The sequence below is a fragment of the Gymnodraco acuticeps genome, unplaced genomic scaffold (assembly GCF_902827175.1).
Source record: "Gymnodraco acuticeps unplaced genomic scaffold, fGymAcu1.1, whole genome shotgun sequence".
NCBI lineage: Eukaryota > Metazoa > Chordata > Actinopteri > Perciformes > Bathydraconidae > Gymnodraco > Gymnodraco acuticeps.
This window is the reverse complement of record NW_022990940.1, coordinates 3,471,121-3,489,388: the sequence shown is the minus strand read 5'-3', so window position 1 is coordinate 3,489,388 and position 18,268 is coordinate 3,471,121. Positions and strand designations below refer to the sequence as shown.

General features: G+C 39.7%; 1 protein-coding gene across 2 annotated transcripts; it reads left to right on the top strand.

Moving 5' to 3' along the window:
* Positions 1 to 364: 364 nt before the first annotated feature.
* On the top strand, positions 365 to 15,169 carry pcmtd1 (protein-L-isoaspartate (D-aspartate) O-methyltransferase domain containing 1). 2 transcript variants are annotated; one of them, XM_034234581.1, is made up of 6 exons: positions 365 to 590; positions 7,876 to 8,338; positions 9,336 to 9,438; positions 9,679 to 9,850; positions 12,124 to 12,247; positions 12,564 to 15,169. In XM_034234581.1, the coding sequence occupies exons 2-6, from the start codon at positions 8,032 to 8,034 to the stop codon at positions 12,938 to 12,940; spliced, it is 1,083 nt and encodes a 360-aa protein (XP_034090472.1). In that variant the 5' UTR covers positions 365 to 590; positions 7,876 to 8,031; the 3' UTR covers positions 12,941 to 15,169. The 2 variants fall into 2 exon arrangements, with proteins under 2 accessions (XP_034090472.1, XP_034090473.1); XM_034234582.1 differs by lacking the exon at positions 365 to 590 and adding an exon at positions 4,726 to 4,891 and having other exon boundaries at positions 12,564 to 12,940.
* The last annotated feature ends 3,099 nt before the right edge of the window (positions 15,170 to 18,268 follow it).

Sequence of the window (18,268 nt, the reverse complement as noted above, 5' to 3'; positions counted from 1 at the left end):
TTGTAGACACAAGTGGATATTTATGAAATACAAAAGTAACGCTAGAATCAATACATTTTTATTTCCATACTTTCTTCCAATCTGACCACATCTGCTCTGTGTTGGATGTATTTGTTGTGCATTACCCCCACAATACTATTTTTTTTTATTAAAACACTATTTATATGGTGTGTATCTACATACAACAGTGAAACAATAACTCAATAAGTAGAAGTTTTTGCATTCAAAATCTTGCTTCAGTAAAACAATACCAAAATATACTTAAAAGTCACTAAAATAAAAGTAGGCTATTCATCAATTTGTATAGATAGATAGGCCTAGATAACTTTGAGCAACAGTGCCTCCCTCCACAGACAACATGTCAAACCACGTGACCTGTGTTTACATCCTCTGCTCAGCTGTTTCTTTCTTCTTCCACTTCGACACAGCAGCTTGCAGTTTACTTTACACTTTCATCCCAACAAGCTAACTATTGCGCACAGTTACCCCGCAGTCAGCCTCTGAAAGAAGACTGCATGAAAGTCGCTGTCTGACAGTCGCATTGTACACAGCATCCACTTACAAGGAGTGAGTTAATGCGACACGACATTGTGAGTATTTTTCAATGTATTTCAAGCAAACTAACGAGTGTGCTTTTGAGTTCGCCGGTTTGTGTTGTTGACAGCGTAATATTTGAGTTGGGTGTATTAAAAGTGACCCACTATACTTGTTTTTTTGGCGTGTTTGCTCGCTGGCAGGATAAAGAGGTGAGCTTACCTAACCTGCTTTGTCTCTGTTTTGATGATGGCGCACTCAGGCCCTCTAAAGCTAAAGCTAGCCAGGTTCATTACAAACTCATATGGCGTTGTCCCGACACAATTTAACTTAAAAACAGTCACATTTAAACCTATTGTTTCACGTGTCAGTCGGTGCAATGTATGCACAGATGACAGTGTGTTTGCGTCTTTTGTTTCGATTTGTCTCCGGGCTTTTAGTAGACTTTTTTTTCTCGGTCAATAACGTTTTCTGTAACATGCGGAAGAAGCTGTGTTATCTTATCTTATCGGTGTTTTCCTTAAAGTGATTTGGTGAAACAAGCAGGGATATTCTAGCATCTGTTTTGACAAATCGGTTTGGATTGTCGCTGTTTAAAGATTGAGGTTAATCGCAATGCAGAGAGAGAGAAGCAGAAACTGCGATTATGGACGACAAGTGGGAACAATAGCGGGACAAACACACTCAGTTTTTTTATTGTGTCAGCTCGTGTAATGGATGCTCGCTTTGCCATATATTTCCCCACATATGTGACAGGAAACAGCCGACATTAATAGCGCTTGAAAACATTTCGTAAAAACTGTTGTTGTTTTGCTCCGTCGTCACACGCAGTGCGAAGAAAGCGTCCCGGCAGCTGATTGGCTGACGGGCTGCTGTCTGTGTGGCAACCCCAACACGTGACCACGTAGCGAACTGATTGGCTTCATCAGGTGTCAGTTATGGGATCCACTTGATGTTGAAAATGAAAACATCTTTATAAAGTAAAGCAACATCCCTGCCACAGGAGAAACTTTATTTGAGTTTCTTCTCAGAGAAATTCAACTATTTTAGTGCTTCTCAAAGTGGGGTCTGTGGCACAACAGTGTACAGCGGCTCATAAATGTTTAGATCCATTTATTTAAGTTGCCAAGACAATTATTATTTAATCTAACACATCTTTAACTTATGTATCTTCTATCTGTAATCAATGTATAGTGTGTTGTTCTTTCAATTACCTAAGTGTAAACAATAGGCTTTGTAGTATTATTCATACACATTGGGGTCCTCTTTATATTATGATCTTGTAAACAGATTTGCGTTATAAAAATGAGAATCTCTGCCTTAGAGAATAATGCACACACTATTTTACAGTTCACTAAACAGCTAAAAAGACAAGGGGTCTTTATAACTACTGTCTGAATTGATAATTTGCAGATTATTTTCTTGTTTGGTCTTCAAACTGTCCAAAATGTAAAGGATAAATTATAGACTGGGATTTATTGGCAGAGATTATATATAAAACGCATAAGTATGTTTCTTTGTGTGTAATCACCCTAAACTATAATAGTTGTTTATTCGTTTAGATTAAGACCTCCATATTTACATAGAAAGCAGCTCCTCTTAACGGTTACCACCATGTTGTTTTTCTACAGCCCAGAGCGACAGACCAAACACTGATTCTAGAGAAGGGCTCTCACATTTTCTGTAACTTGGAGGCCAACGTAGGTTTTCTGACACGTCGGTAAAAAAGGAGTATTTAGCAGATAGGTTATCAGTTGGTTGCAATCCGCAGCCTCACCACTAGATGTCACTTAAACACACACATTCAGTAATTCAACTGAAACACAAGGAAAAATAAAACTGCAGATCCCCATAACTGAAAAAGGTCAAACTATTATTTGTGAAGCATCTAAATGATAGCAAATCTTAAAGATAAGAGATGCAACCATTAATGTTTAAATAATCTATAGTAAGAGTAACTGTTATTATCTTTCCAAAACATATTTAATTCAATATAAAGACAAAGAAAAGCAGCACACATTCCAGAAGGTAAAACCAATATAGTTTTGCTGTACGCACACGAGAAGCATGAATTGAATCAAAATGTAAGCCATGCAAGATGCAAACAAGTGCAGGTTCACTATAGTTGCCACACGCAGGGAAATACACTTTTTCTTGAGCTAAACAATTCTGTCACATTTATCCCCAAACCTGCAGAAGAGAATAAGAAAAAACAACAGCAGTTCTTCTCACTGTTTTAAATGTATGTTGTGACACACTCCCACACGCACGCGGTTCCTGTTGTTAGTGTGGTACAAGAAACGCCTCAACGGTCGCATCCTCTGGCGGTTTTTAGGCTAATTATCTCAGAGTCCAGTGGTCAGTTGTATGAATAGAGATGCGAATATATTTCTATTCAGCATCATAAGATCCCTAACACAATGGCTGGGGGTGGAGTCATAGGAGAATGTATTTTGTTACCAAATCAAAAGGTTTTATCCACTGCTGAGCATGTTCAGAGGTTTTCTCAGCAGTTTCTCATATTCCAGACAGATGGTACTAAACAAGGCGTTGTAATAGCGAGTGACTCATTAGACTCAGGGACATCCTGTGTATCTTTAGATATAAAAGTGCTGATCTGAATATACCGCTAATCTTGCCCAAAATCGTACAACTATAGAGAAACACATACAATAAATGGCAAATATTTTTTTTAGAAAGTTGAAATCGGTCTTTGAATATTAAAAAGAAAAGTCCATCCGTCTCACAAGACTAACTGACTTGTCTGATAATAGATACATGTTGCATTTTAATAGAAGTAAAAACATAGACCAGGGTCATGGGGGTCCAAAAACTGATATAAGCACAAACTTTCTGCAGTGACCATCTGCCCCTTGGAATATATGCAAGAGGAATTATGCGTACAATGTTTCCTCTGGGGTACAGACTAGCGGTCAGTAGGTTGTTTACATTTAAAGGATGTATCCTCTGAGGACCAAACCCTTGTTTAGCAAACAGATTTTGAGAAACTATTAAAAATGGGATATTTTGTTATAACAGTGGTGTTAGAAAAAAGGTCATTGGGTGACCAAAAATAATTAGGATTCATCGTCAGCTTTCAATGTAATTCCACAAAGATTCAATGGGATTGGTTCATCAGTTTGAGTTATTTTTTGTGAAAGAAAGTGTTCAAGTGGATGGTTTGACCCGCTGGTGGCTGAAAATATGTACAAATTAAATTACAAAGGTCCAATTTATGTTGGTTTAGAATTACAATATAATGTACAGGGGATTGAGATCAAAATCTCAAATCACATTTCCTTTTTAGTGGCTTCTTTGCACAAAGGAATACTCTGGTGTGTAAGACTTCAAAAACATCATTCAACTCAGGTACCTTTGCAGCGGAACAAGCGCTTCGATGTAATTTGCATTCTGTAGAGCACATTTTCTCACATGTTGTATTAATAATACATTTGACATTGCAGAGAAAAGGGTTCCAGTATGTATTTTCCATAGAGCCAGATCAAATTAATTGCACATTTTCAAGTATTTTATCTGATGTAGTATATCCTTTAATGCGAACATAACATGCTGGCATTTTTGTGCAGTAAATATAATACAAATCATTCACCCACTGGCATCAAGAAATGTACATTTAAAAAGGCAGGATTTGTATATGACAAGTTATTATAAAAACATTTGGTAACCATTCATCAAAATGATTAATTTGTTATGTCTTTTCTAGCTTTAAGCACAAATAATTACTTATTAGCTGTCAGTCCATTACAAATGCTAATGTGACACTTCTGACTGCAGGTTTAAGTCAAGATTTATTGATGAATGTGTATTTTTCTTTTTTTGAAAATATGTTTTGGGCCAGAGTGAAAGAGGGAGACAGAGGGGAGGACATTGCCTGCAATGTTTGGCCGGCTAGGGATTCTAACCGCCTTGCTGTGGTCACTGTCTATGGGCTAACAGCTCTAGCTAGCTATCCGGCAGCCCGAATATGTGATTATTTTTGTCAAAAAAGAATAATATTGTTCTGGCGTTTTGCCACAGAGGCATGGATGTCACCTTCTTTGTTGCCAGAGCTGTTAAAACGTCTGACTTTACACTTCAGGGGTTGGTAACCATGAGGATTATCAGTTTCCCTGCCTGTTGATCAGCAGTGTGTTCATGCCACTGTGCTGCATAGACAGGCCTCATGTGTTTGGTTACAGCTCTAGAGTTGATCTAGTGTTGACGGAGGATCTATTACTTGTTTCGTCATCCTGCCGGTTCAGAAAGTTGTCCCAAGCCGGGTCACGGCAGCCAGTCATGACCTGACATGGTGTCAATGCACTTTCCATACACACCAGGGATCAACTCAGGACTTTCAGTGAGTGTTTACCAGTAGATTTTTCTCTCAGTGGTGAAGTAGCTTCACTATAGAACAAACGTTATTGCCTTATGGTCCTTTTTGTATTTGTCTTAAAAGGAGTGGGTGATGGATGAGTTCTGTTTCGAGAGTCTGGATTATCATTGGAAAGATTGTACAGTGCCTGAAAGCAATTTGCTTGTCAAATACCTCGCCTATATAATTTTCCGGATATTATTTCCACTCAAAGGACTATGCATTACAGAGAGGGTAGAGGGGAAAACTAGAATAAAAAAATACATTGCCACACAATCAGTGATGGTGAGCGAATCAATGATTAGTTTTGCCTGTGAGAAAGAGCTGAGAGAAAATGACCTTACGAGGCCTCGCGCTACAAAGTCACCTCTGAATTTAATCTTTATTAGCTGAGTCAGATGTGGAGATGCTGAGGAGGCAGAGAGGGAATTCAAGTCTCCCTCGGCTGAATCTCCAGCTTTTACTCCGAGCCAGTGTAGGGTATTTCAGTCAACAAAACATCTATAAAATGTTTAATTACCGCCCTGTTGTAGGGCTTTCCTCTTTATTGCTACGACGTGGTATTTAATAGTACTACACAGAGAAGCCAGTAGCACAGTACTCACAAGTAACTTTCAGATCAGCCTTTAAGTGACCACGTTAAGTCAAGCATATCATTCTTGGCATTTAAAGGTCCCATGTCATGCTTTTCCGGTTATTACCCGTCCGCTTGTGTGTTATGTAGCTTTCTATGCATGTAAACGGTTTGCAAAGTCACAAACCCTCAAAGTACACCCTGTAGCGAGTAAAACCTGTCTATGATGCCCCTGAACGCCTCGTTGGAGATTTCTCTTTTTCCATTTTTTCTTCCTGGTCATAGTGACGTAACGGTCATAGTGACGTAACGGCTCCGGATTGGTCAGCTCCTCACACACACATACACACACACACACTCACTCACTCACTCAGCCTTATCTTTTATCAGCCGCGGCTCCGCAGATTGCAGCCAGGCTGTGAGTGTGTGTGCTCAGGCTGAGTTCCGCGGTGTCTCGCAGACCCCACGTAGCAACCAGGAAACGACACCAGTAATCAAGCTCACACTGTCCACTCCTCGAGCGGAGCAGCGAGCCCCGCAACGTCCCGCCACCACACGCAGCATTCTAATCTGTTTGTCATTACTGGTGTCATTTTGTGGTTGCTAACGCCATTGCAACACAAACACTGATGTTCCGCTGTAACGGTGGTGGACTCATCAGAACAGAGTGGGCGAGCTGACCAATCAAAGCACACTGGGCTCATAGGGAGAGGGGGAGAGGGGGGGGGGGGGGGGGGGGGGGGGGGGGGGGGGACCGGGGCTCCAACAAGGCGTGTAGGACAGAGAGTGAAGACACATACTATACAGAGATGCTGTATGAGAAACCAATGTGATTTTGGAACATTGAACAATGTAAATTAGGGATGCACGATATTGGTTTTTTGAAACCGATAACTTCCTGCTTCTCAAGACCGATAATACAAAAAAGTTACGCCACTAATTATTTTAACGCGATTAACGCATGTGTATTTTTTTTCCTCGGCCGCCCCGTAGTTTCAGAGCGCATCGAGTTTAAAATACCATCTACAAGCTGATGCTGACAGCCCCGCTCCTGCCGCCCGCTTGTGGCAGACCACACTTCCACGCTCACCGGCAGGCACCGACTGGCCATCTGGAGGACTGGGAGGGTGTGTGTATGTGTGGCCCGAGCGAGCGAGAGAGACCTTACGTTTATTGTTGTTGTTAGCATCTGGTGCTAGCTAGCTGCGCTAACGGATATAAGGAGCTGTTTAAATGAAAACAGAGGAGCGACATTTCGCCACAACTGCGCCGAGCACTTGACTTTATGCAGGAAGCCAGACAGTGGGACATTGTACGAAAAGTCAGCACACTCAGCACGGATAGTGCGCAACATGATTGCAGCGTCCAGGCAGCTCCGGTTCGAGCATATGCCTTGAGTTGCACATAGCTCCAACGTCCATACCACCGACGACATGTTTGTTTACTGTCCTGGCTTCACGAGTTAGGGAGCGCTGGATTTGTGAAAAACTCCCCTCTTCCTAAACCACTAATACCACAGTACTGGCAAAACGGGAGGAGCCGAGTGAAAAACAAGCGCCCCTCATCCCAATCCACCCACACCGCAGTATTTTTTCTTTTTTTTTACCCAAAAAATATATTGTATATTATCGGGGCTATTAATACTGGTATCGGGTTTATCGGGATGACGTCATAATTCCTAATATCGGACCGATAATTATCGTGCATCCCTAATGTAAATCTATTCTAGTAGACCTCAACAATGGAATTATGATCAGTAGAAATGGCCATGTCATGGGACCTTTAAGTAAATCAATTAAACTAATCGTTTTAACTCTAATAATTTAAACCTTGTGTACAGTATGCTCCACATTACACTGTGCATGTAAGCATGACGGATGTAGCCTTTTCACAACACACATTTTGATTTGTACTTGCAGGAAAATCACAGGTGTAACAAATTGCATTAATGTCGGTTCTGTTTCATAAAGCCATGCTGGTGAGCAAGCAATATGTTTGTTATGAAAAAGGCCTCTGAAACAACTGCTATATAGAACTGTGTGTTTGGAGCATTATCTCTTTTACAGTGGAGTTAATGCGATAAGCAAAATAGTCAAGGCTTTCTATATTAGGCGACAAATTACATTATCAAGTTAAAATGCCTTGATATTGTATTTTTGGATGTTTCCTAACTTGTTGTGAGTACATATCGTTGGCTTTAAAATAGATAATGCTAAAGTTTTCTTCATCTGGAAAACCACAAAGTCTGTTTCTCTCAAAGTTGTTAATTCTTCATGAAAAAGACAAATTTGGTTGTGGGAGAGAAATCAATCTTTACTATGAGAACCTTAAGTCAATCTTTACTCTATCGCCTAGCAGACATGTTGCCATAACACGTGTATGTCCTTTTTCTCAGGTCACTCTCTGGACATGACCGCCGTCTGAACCGCCGTCTGAGGAGTAATAGCGGGAGCATCCTTTAGGTCAGCCATTCATCTCCATGCACCTCTGAGGAGGAACCACTGACCCTCACTACGAGTTTGGCCCCTTGAGTTTCTCTTCTCTTTTAACCATGGGGGGAGCCGTGAGCGCGGGCGAGGACAATGACGACCTTATAGATAATCTGAAGGAGGCCCAGTACATTCGCACAGATAAAGTTGAACAGGCTTTTCGCGCCATAGACCGCGGTGACTACTATCTGGACGGCTACAGGGACAATGCCTACAAAGACTTGGCGTGGAAGCATGGCAACATCCACCTGTCCGCTCCCTGTATATACTCCGAGGTGATGGAGGCCCTCAAACTGCAGCCGGGACTTTCTTTCCTCAATCTGGGCAGTGGGACTGGCTACCTGAGCACAATGGTTGGCCTCATCATAGGTGAACATTATGTACCCAGCTGTGTTTTCCCATGAGTGGGGAGAGCTCAGATGTCCTGTAGAATCTAGGTTAAACAAATATTTCAAAAAGGTACACTGTGTGCCTGCTGTTCAGCATCAGTGATTATAGGACTGCAAAGACTTTTCTGTATTTATCCACAGATTTCTTTCCTGATTTAGTCTAGACTCGATTTACTTTATGGATTCCATTGTCGTCACAGCAGCAAAGGGCATTGCACATGAATTAAAAATAGCCTTGGAAATTAAACACAAAACCGTAAATATATGCACACCAACAGTGAATGATGTATATCTAAAAAGTGTCTCAATTAAATACACAGTATAAATATACAGAATAAGTTAGTATACACTATGGTAGAGATTTGGATCGTAGTTTGTATAGCCGTCCGCGACTACAAATCATAAGATTTTGTAAACTAATCAATTAGTGGATTTAATATGCAATAACATATTTAAAAGTACTTCTTAAAATCTTTAGTTCTTAAGTTTCATAACTTTCTTGGAAAAAAGTCATTTAGCATGAAAAAAATATGAACAGAAGAAAAAAAATCACAGTGGACAAAAAACGAAATAACCAATTATTTGACTTATTGGTCTCCCTAATTGTTTGGTCTGTAAATATGGGGGGAAAGCAGTACAATATGCACTTAAAGTCCAAAGGACCCTTTACCAACTGCTTGTTTTGCCAAAAAGCCAAACCTCAAGTATATTCAGTTTATAATCACAAAACAAACACAGAAAAACTGAATAAAATCAGTCAATACAATCAATTGGGCATTTTTGTTAGAAACAAATTAAAAGATGGCACAAACCAGGCACATTAATTTCTTCAATCACATTGAAGAACATTAATTTCTTCAGTCAAGAAAATTGAATTGTTTCAGCTCTACGTGAAATCACAATGGGTAGTAGGTAATGCTGGGTTTGTTATGATTGTTTTAAAAGCAAATATGTTTCCTGTTGTGTTTTCTTCCAAGGGCCATTCGGTGTGAACCATGGAGTTGAGCTCCATACAGACGTGGTTGAATATGCCAGAGAGAAACTGGAGGATTTCATAAAAAATAGTGACAGCTTTGATAAGTAAGTACATGCAAACTGAAACCACAGTGACAACAGTAAGAGATGTAATTAAGTTTATTTTCTTCTGGTCTACAAGTCTTGCAAATTAACTACATTTCCTCTCTAATTCTACTCATCTAAGCTTCATAATTCTACCACAGATCACTAATGTGATGATGTGCTCAATAGATATAAAAGAAAACCTTTGTTTCCATTGTTGTTTTATATAATGTTTCCACTTAACTTGTTATTTTTCCAAAGGTTTGAGTTCTGTGAACCCGTCTTTGTGGTGGGGAATTGCCTTGAAATCTCAGCAGATAGTCACCAATACGATCGCATCTATTGTGGTGCAGGAGTGCAGAAAGACCATGAAAATTACATGAAAGTACTGCTCAAAATTGGAGGCATTCTGGTGATGCCTATAGAGGATCAGGTAAGTGCTACAAGCCATCAGAATGATACAGAACCAACACATTATGATTGCTAATCAAAATGCTAACACATGAAGGAATACACAGTAAAAATAGCATTGACCTACAAGACTTCTTATGCAACTTTCACATGCATTATTGAGCCACTCCTGCCCCTGGATGTGAGCGGCCGGGCAAGGAGCACACACACAGGGATGTATGAATACATGTATTATTTAAAATGGTCGAGGTTTGACTGTGGACAGACTGGGGCATGCACTGTAAGAGAGCATTCAGAATTATTTGGGAAGTTGGTGGAGAAAATGGTTTTCAAGTCCTTCATTTCTAGTAAGGAGGGTAAAGATCATGACAGATTCATGGTTTAAGATTTTTGTCAATTTAAAAAGGAATCTGAAGTGCAGCAAAGCTTGGCTCAGATTAGATATTGTGACCCGTGATGTGGATATTTGGATTATGTTGTCATTTTAGGCATCAGTGCACTTTAAAGTGAGTTCAAAGAGTGCAATATACTTTTTTTTAAAATGCAATATTATACTGTGTGTTTTAAAGAAGGTGAAAGGCTTTAAGAATGAAAACAGCCTGCACACACTTTTGAATCAGAATGCAGGAAATTATTACGCATAATTTAGATCAGAGATCCTTGCGAGATCTAAACGGCATGAAAGTACTACAGCCTATATCAAAATGTGCACTAATGCGAATAATTTTCAAAACACGTATTTTGTCTTCCTCTTTCTTGTGGTCTTTCATCAGCACCAAGTAGGCATTCTTGGCCCTTACAAAAAAAAAGATCTCAAGAGTGGACAAACATGATAGCTCCAGTACTGGGAAAATAGCTTTTTGAAAATACCAACTTCACGATTGAATTTCTTCAAAGACATGGCTCGGTACGAGAAAGCAGCATTAAGTAGCAAGCTTTGTCATCTGTACCTCCATATTGTTTGGTATATATAATGAAGTGCATACATATATGTCATCCTAAACATACTCTATCTTTGAGATTATGCTGGTAGGTGCTCTCAAAGCCTGAAAGGATGGACTGCCCTTAGTAGAAAGTATTAACATGTGCACTTTTGCTGTATTGAAAGAAAAAGTACTTGCATAGAGAATGAATGAACTACATTCAAGAGGGCTATGAATGGATGAACTATACATTCACCTTGAAGGCATCTTCAGCTTTAATGGACTTGTTGTTCCCTTGACAACATTACAACACCCCCTTATTTCCATACATGAAGAGTCCATGGCCTCGTGTGTTTTGATAACCGTGGACTGGTAATTGCTTGTTATGCCCTGAGCCCCCAGATATCTGTCATCTACGGAGTGCAAAGTCTCACATATCCAACTTCGAACACCCGCAGACATCTTGAATTAATCAGTCAATTGGCTAAAAGTAGGTCAGATTCTGACAATAATTATTAATAATAATAATTATCATTAGTTTCTATAGTTTTTCTAACATCAGACATTTTTCAATACTCTTAATACCGTTGTAGCTTTTCCGTTTTTATAAAATGTTAAGCATTTTTATTATATTTTTTACCCATTTTCTGATATGAGCAGCAAGGTTTGAGCGAGGGGAAACACATTTTTTAAATGATGGTTATAATAATATTTGTTATATGATTTTGCGTTAATTTGTTAGTATTTTGCATTGTCTAATATTTAAAGTTGCTGGATGAGACAAAAAAACTCACAAAAGTCTTGTGATATAAATGTACCTTTGCTTTGATAAAGAAACGTATCGCCCACCCTTAGTGTGTAGTAGTTTAGGGTTAGGGTTAGTTTTGAGATTGCCTTCTTGTTGATGCTCAGATTATCTGTGAGATTGTTCTATGAGCCCTTTGGCAGTAATTGGCTTCCGTACAAAGCAAGTGTGGAAATGAAGTTCATTTTGAATGCACCTATTTAACACTGCAGCATGTATGCGGATGTTAAGAGGCTCTTTTATCCTCCAGGGGCAATGTTTCCCTTGGTTACACAGTGTTACATCTGCCAACCATGATAAACCAGTAGAATCTGGACTAGGATCTTCAGATGGGTTAATGATATTTAATAAGCAAACACTGAATTTATACCAGGATAATTGCAACACTGTATAACTGGTTTGTGTAGAAAATCAAACCATAGAGGAATCTCTATTCAGGTGGCACAACTCCACAAAATGCACAATAAGCTAAAAGTTTATTTTCAAGAAACTGGGCTTTAGGTTGTGATTTCTTGCTCCCTGGTGTATTTCATATTTTATAAGTTCAGGGTTTTGCTCTTTATGCAGCTGACCCAGATAACCAGGACTGGCCAGTGCTCATGGGAGAGCAAAAACATCTTGGCGGTGTCCTTTGCCCCCCTGGTCCAGCAGAGCAGAGCTGATGGGGAGAAACCTGACACTGTCGAGCTGCGTAAGTTCTCCGGCCTCAACAAAACTAAACCAAACCTCTGTGTTTTATTCTAACTGGTCCTGAAGTGTAGAGCAGGCAATATTTCAAAAATGATGTGACGAGACGACTCCTACAGCAATATTTGCTCTGACTTACGAAGCCCGCCCTGCAGCTGCTCCAAAGAGCCAGTTGCTTCCTTTCCTTGAAATAATGAGACGCAGTCCTCTTTTGATGGACTCACTTGTTTATGCTGACCTAGTTGAAGTGGAGTTGTATAGATTAATCTTATTTGTGTGGCGCATTGCCCTGAAGGAGTGTCATCTCTCTTTGTCCTCAGCCTCTTTGACTGTGCGCAGCCTTCAGGATCTGTCTCGGGTCTACATTCGCCGCACTCTCAGAGACCTGGACAGCGAGGACAGTGCGGGGAAGGAGGCGGTGCAGAGAGTTCCCCAGAAGCGCAAACGCAGGCGCTGCCAGCGGCGACGCATCAACACCTACGTTTTTGTAGGCAACCAGCTGATCCCCCAAATGGTGGAGAGTGAGGAGGAGGAACACATTGAGGAAGAACAAAAAGAAGTGGAGGACGAGGAGGAGGAAAGAGACATCGGCGAAATTGAAATCCTCAAGCAAGCGAACATGTTGAGAGACCAAATAATGGCTTTACCGCTGCCGGAGTCACTGAAAGCATATTTGCTGTTCTACAGAGAGAAATGACTGATTACTCCATGCCCACTCTTTATGAATGCAGCGCCTTCTGAATGCTTTTCTCACCCTTTTTCTGTACAAATGTAGCATTATTTCCATTAAATCTTGATGGCAAAACTGTAACAGAAAGAGACGTCATAGATAATATTGGATAATAATATTATGATTGTCACGAATCGTTCGTTTCTTTTGATTTGTATACAGTATATTAAAAACTGTCAAAAAAATATACTAAATGGTCAGTTTCCAAAACCCATTTTGAGATTCAGATTTTATTACAATTTCAGGATTTCTGCAGAAATGTGTAGATTAAAAAGTTCTTATTATATTTGTTAAAATAAGATCATACTAAGATAACTTTTATTGCAGCTTTTTTCCAGGAACTTTAACTATCGCTGTCTGGGGATTTAATGAGCACCAGAAAAGGATCGAAAGGCAAATTAGGCCGCCATATTCAGTTAAAGAGTAAGACATAATTGCAGAATCATTAATGGGGCACTTATGTTATTACTCTTACTGAGTTTTGGTTTTGAATTAGTGTGATTTGTACCTTCCTATTACATGAAATCATTGAGAGACTAGATTGGTTCTTCATTTTTTTCTACTGGGCAATTTTTGATGTATCTTTTTCTACAGGGTGTTTACATTAACGTGTGTTGTAGGCCCTCTCCTCTACATGGTTCCCCTTTACATTGTTAATGCAAATAGTATGTAACTTTATCATAACGGATGTTTGTCCTAATGATAAAACTGATGACTGGTGGTGGTTCACATGTTCAGCTTTGTTTAAATGAGACTGTTTATAGGAAGTCAATAATGCATGAATATACTGTAAATGTGTTGGGTGTTCCTAACTGTGCTTCACATCTTACACTTGGTCACTGGAGGTGATGTCCCAAGTGATTAAGTAAAACATTTTTTTTACGAAAAGCAGAAGTTGGAGAAGGATTTAAAGATTAATAATCATTTAGATTGCCTTGAGACAAATCTCAAATCTGTACTCAAATTAGTACTGCATTTTTTGTATAGACAGCAATACAAATCAAAGTCACTAAGGATTTTTGAAAGCCTTTTGTATCCTGGACTGTAGAAATGTCCAACAAAGCACCTTAGTCTGAAGTCCTCGAGTGAAAAAATAAATAATTTGTATTGTCGACTGATCTCCTAATGTAGATCCTGTTTAATCAAAGTACAATTTGCTTGCAGAACTTCCATGATAGTGGTGGCTTTTAAGTGCCAACGTCCCCCATCATATTAGGACTTCTGTGAGTTTTCTAGCACAGTAAATTTACCCAAGCGATGGTATATTTCTACAAACACATTCCACAGTGAAAAAATAAAAAGAGCAGCACATCACTGATCGATGTCACACTTTTTCTAAGAGCTTTATGGTCACAGACTCTAGAGATTTCATTCACCTTACTTTGAATGCTTCATTTAGTATTCCAAAAGCTGATTGTTGTTGATATTAATTCTATTTAATATACACGTGATATTAATGTGTTTTTATCATACGAATCTGCATTCAGTTTAATTTGCATTCGGTTTGTTGTAGCGCCCTCTTGCTGTACTGTATCTTGACACTGGGAACTCTGTAGATCAAAACTCCACTGATGTCTGTTCAATAGATACAATATAAGTGGTATAGGTCTTAATTTTGTTCTGCTGTAATGACAAATATTTTGTTTGAAAACGGGAGTGATTATTCTATTAGTAGTGTTTGTGTGTGAAGAGGTAACAATTATTTTCTGTAAGTTGTTTATTTTTTTATATTCATAGGAAAGCTTTGCAAGTGAGCCATAATGGAATAATCTTTCAGTTTATAATTACCAATAACAACAAAGTCCCATTTGATTTGCGTATTACCCATTAAAATGCTCATGACCAATTACAGGCATGCAACAATTTATATACCATCATCCAAAACGTAATTGCTAATTAGAGAGCGCTTTAAAGATTGCAAGCAGCGGACCTACAACCTCGACTCTCAGGTCACGCCTTGCACCAAAGTAAATGGGACTGCTATGATTACGTTTAATGTGAACGAGATTTGACTACAAGACTAGCACCGGTAAAGACCAAGTCATAATCGAGTCTGTGCTTTTATATTTGGTTAATTTGATGAGAGCCAAAACAGTTCTGTTGATAGGATAGATCATAGTGTGTGCAGTTCATTTTAATAATGTGTTGTTTCTCCATAAATGTTTGGCAACAAAAATAAAGTTCACAATCACATTACGCCTCTTCTAATCATTGCACTGCTCTTTTTGTGTCTTGTTGGAATAAGATGTTTACTTCCCCAAACGTGCTGATGTGGTCAAGGATTGAGTCATTCTTGCAAGCTGACAGGAAACACAAACAGTAGTGCAAGTGCAAATCTGACATCCTTGGCAAGCTTGTGGTCACCTTCTTTGTCACTGCTGATTTGAACTGTGAACATAGAGTTTCCATCTTGCATCACATTATGGCTTTTCTGACAGAGTTTCTGCAAAAATATTAAACAAGTTAACAGGCCTAATATGCAGGGGTGCACATAACTTTTTTGCCCTGGTTCTCAAAGGAGCACCTGGAGATGTTGCTTGGTGCTCATCCTTAAAAGGAAATAAATAAACCGGTCTTTATTTGTCAGACACACGGCACATAACACACAGAGGTGAACACAGAACACACAGAGGCGAACACAAGACAACATTAGCACGACCAGTAATACAAGCTGTCATCACTACCCTCCTGACTGTTCTCCTCACTGTCTTCCTCTCTGTCAGACATGGTAGCTGATGATGTAGGCCTACTTCTTTCTCTCTGGTTGAGTCTGCGATTAGCTGCTTGCATCCACAAGTCAACAGCTGGGTTTGGGTCGAAAGTCCAGTTTTAAAAGGATATGTTTGGTTACTGTCCTATAGTATACATTGGAATGATTTCAAACCTGTTTATCCCAATAATTATAAAGGAGTGCCTTGAAAATACGTGTTTACATAAATTGTGACCAAACAGTTTGAACTTAGACTAAAGTGAACTATCTAAACACTCAGAGTCCTTTACCTCACTGAGCTGTAGTTATCAGCCTCTCAGTCTGACTGGAGAGGACTCTCCCTCCACATCATTGTAGAAACATCTTCTTCTTCCGTTAGAGCAGCTAGCACCAGATTCTAATAACAACAGCGCCGGTACCGGTGCACCCTCCCTCTCTCCCTCGCTCACTCGCATTTTGGCTGTGAGCTGCGGGCGCCAGACAAGCCAACATCCCCCATTTTCATCACTTACAGCGCCCATCGTACAGGGCAAATGAAACGTGTAACCGGGGTGAAAAGGGTGTTACATTTACTTAATTATGAATGTTGTTACATCAAGGCCGAAAATTAGGATGAGCACCAACGGTCAAAAATGTTTTTTTTCCCTCCCAGAGCTGCCAGCGCAGCGCCTCCACAGATCTGGCGCCCTAGGCGAAAATCAACGCCAGTGCGACGGGCCGGCCCTGAGTTCATATGCAACTCGCAAATATCTTTCTCTCTCTCTCCTCTCTTCTCTCTTCTCTCTTTTCTCTTCTCCCTTCCTCTCTCTCAATGTTGGTACGCAAATGCGCCTTTTTTCAAATCACCCAGTGCTCTTTTTTTTGGCAGAGGTGCGCATGCGCACCTGCGCACCAGTTATGTGCAGCCCTGCTAATATGCAATTAACACCCAAGGCATTACATTTATAGTACTCTCCTGCGTTTGACAGAGGGAAAACAAAGATGTAAGTTAACATAAGTGCAAGATGCATGTTTGTTTGTTTGCTTTTGGCCTTTTGGGTATGGGAGGAGAGAGACGGCACAAAATGTGAGGATGTTGCTGTAAGGGCTCAGCCTTGGTAAAGGGGGTTCCTACTCAGGAGATCTACCTAGACACAACAACAAGATTTAAATGAAATACAATCTGCCGATCCCACTATTCCCCATAAGGAAATGCCAAATATATTTTGTAAGATGATGGCTTCCTACTAAGAAGATTCCATTTTATTGATATAATATAATTAGTGAAACTTAATATTTAACTAAAGTAATAGAAGAAAAATAGTATGATGATGACGACAATGATTATTTATAAAACGGGCCTATAAAACTAAAAACAAAACCAGAACAAATTCAGGCAACAAAACCAAGTGATATAAGGCTTTGCACATCACACCACAGACTTCCTCTCTTCAAACCAACAATAGGCAATTTTATTTTATAGATGGCATTCTACAATGACACTAAGAAGTATGTGCACACACAGGGCCGGCCCTTGGCATAGGCAGTATAGGTGAATGCTAAGGGTGCATCAACCCATCGGGGGGGCCAACAATTGGGGAGAAAAGAAAAGAAAAAGTTAGAAATGTAAAAAAAACACAATGTCCCGATTTTGGATCAACAAAGTACAGGGGGGGGGGGGGGAGCTTTAGAGAGCTCTCTCCTGATAGACTGAGCGGCTTTGAAACCTCAGGCACACCTTTATATGATCATTATAGTTATAAACAAACAAGAGAATAGATGAAAAACAGGTATAAAATACTATATGACAGCAAAAAAAAAGTTATTAATAAACAAAAATAGAGTTTAAAAGGGGAGTGATTTGTAAAATATCCATAAAGAAAAAGTACATCTGTTTACAGTTCTGTTTCAAATGGGTGTCGAGAGATGTATCCATAGATCTCTTCATTTTGCTCTCAAAGTGCACCAGATTGATGCTTTTAACTTCAATATTTAAAAAATAATAATCTTCCCGGGGGAGCATGCCCCCGGACCCCCTAGCTTAAATCATGTTCAAGTGGATAGGATACTAAATACATTTGCACACATCTGTGCACGTGCATGCATGCGCGAGTCACAGTGAGTGTCTGCATTTTTTTGGGGGGGGGCGCCAGCTAAAATCTTGCCTAGGGCAGCAAATTGCTCAGGCCCTGTGCACACAACTGATTATCATAACAACCAGGACAAAACTATAGAGGACAATAACACAAACAAAAATTGACAAAGAGAAAAAGTAGGACCCCACAGTGGGTGCAACAAGCGATATAAAGCCACATCAATTAAGTTACATGACACTTAGCCTATAGAGTAAACAGCTGCATAAAACATCAGCCTAGCAGACAGGGCAGACATTTATCAACATTTTAACAATTCATACTCCACAGCCAAAGCAGGGCACAAACACACATAGCCTACCAAGCAAAAGAGAGTTGCACAGTTTTTACACAACGCTCCATTGTCAACCGATGGTGAGAGATAAGCATATACTGTATACACGAGGTAAGTAAGTGCAAACACTAAAGTTAATAGTATTCTGAGACATTTTGAGAAACTTGGACTACTGTTCG

What these genes read in the sequence shown, in the direction of transcription:
- pcmtd1 (XM_034234581.1), top strand. Translation starts at nt 8,032, where the DNA reads ATGGGGGGAGCCGTGAGCGCGGGCGAGGACAATGACGACCTTATAGAT. An exon ending in TGATGCCTATAGAGGATCAG is followed by an intron (nt 9,851 to 12,123) that starts GTAAGTGCTACA and finishes CTCTTTATGCAG; the next exon opens with CTGACCCAGATAACCAGGAC. An exon ending in ACCTGACACTGTCGAGCTGC is followed by an intron (nt 12,248 to 12,563) that starts GTAAGTTCTCCG and finishes CTTTGTCCTCAG; the next exon opens with CCTCTTTGACTGTGCGCAGC.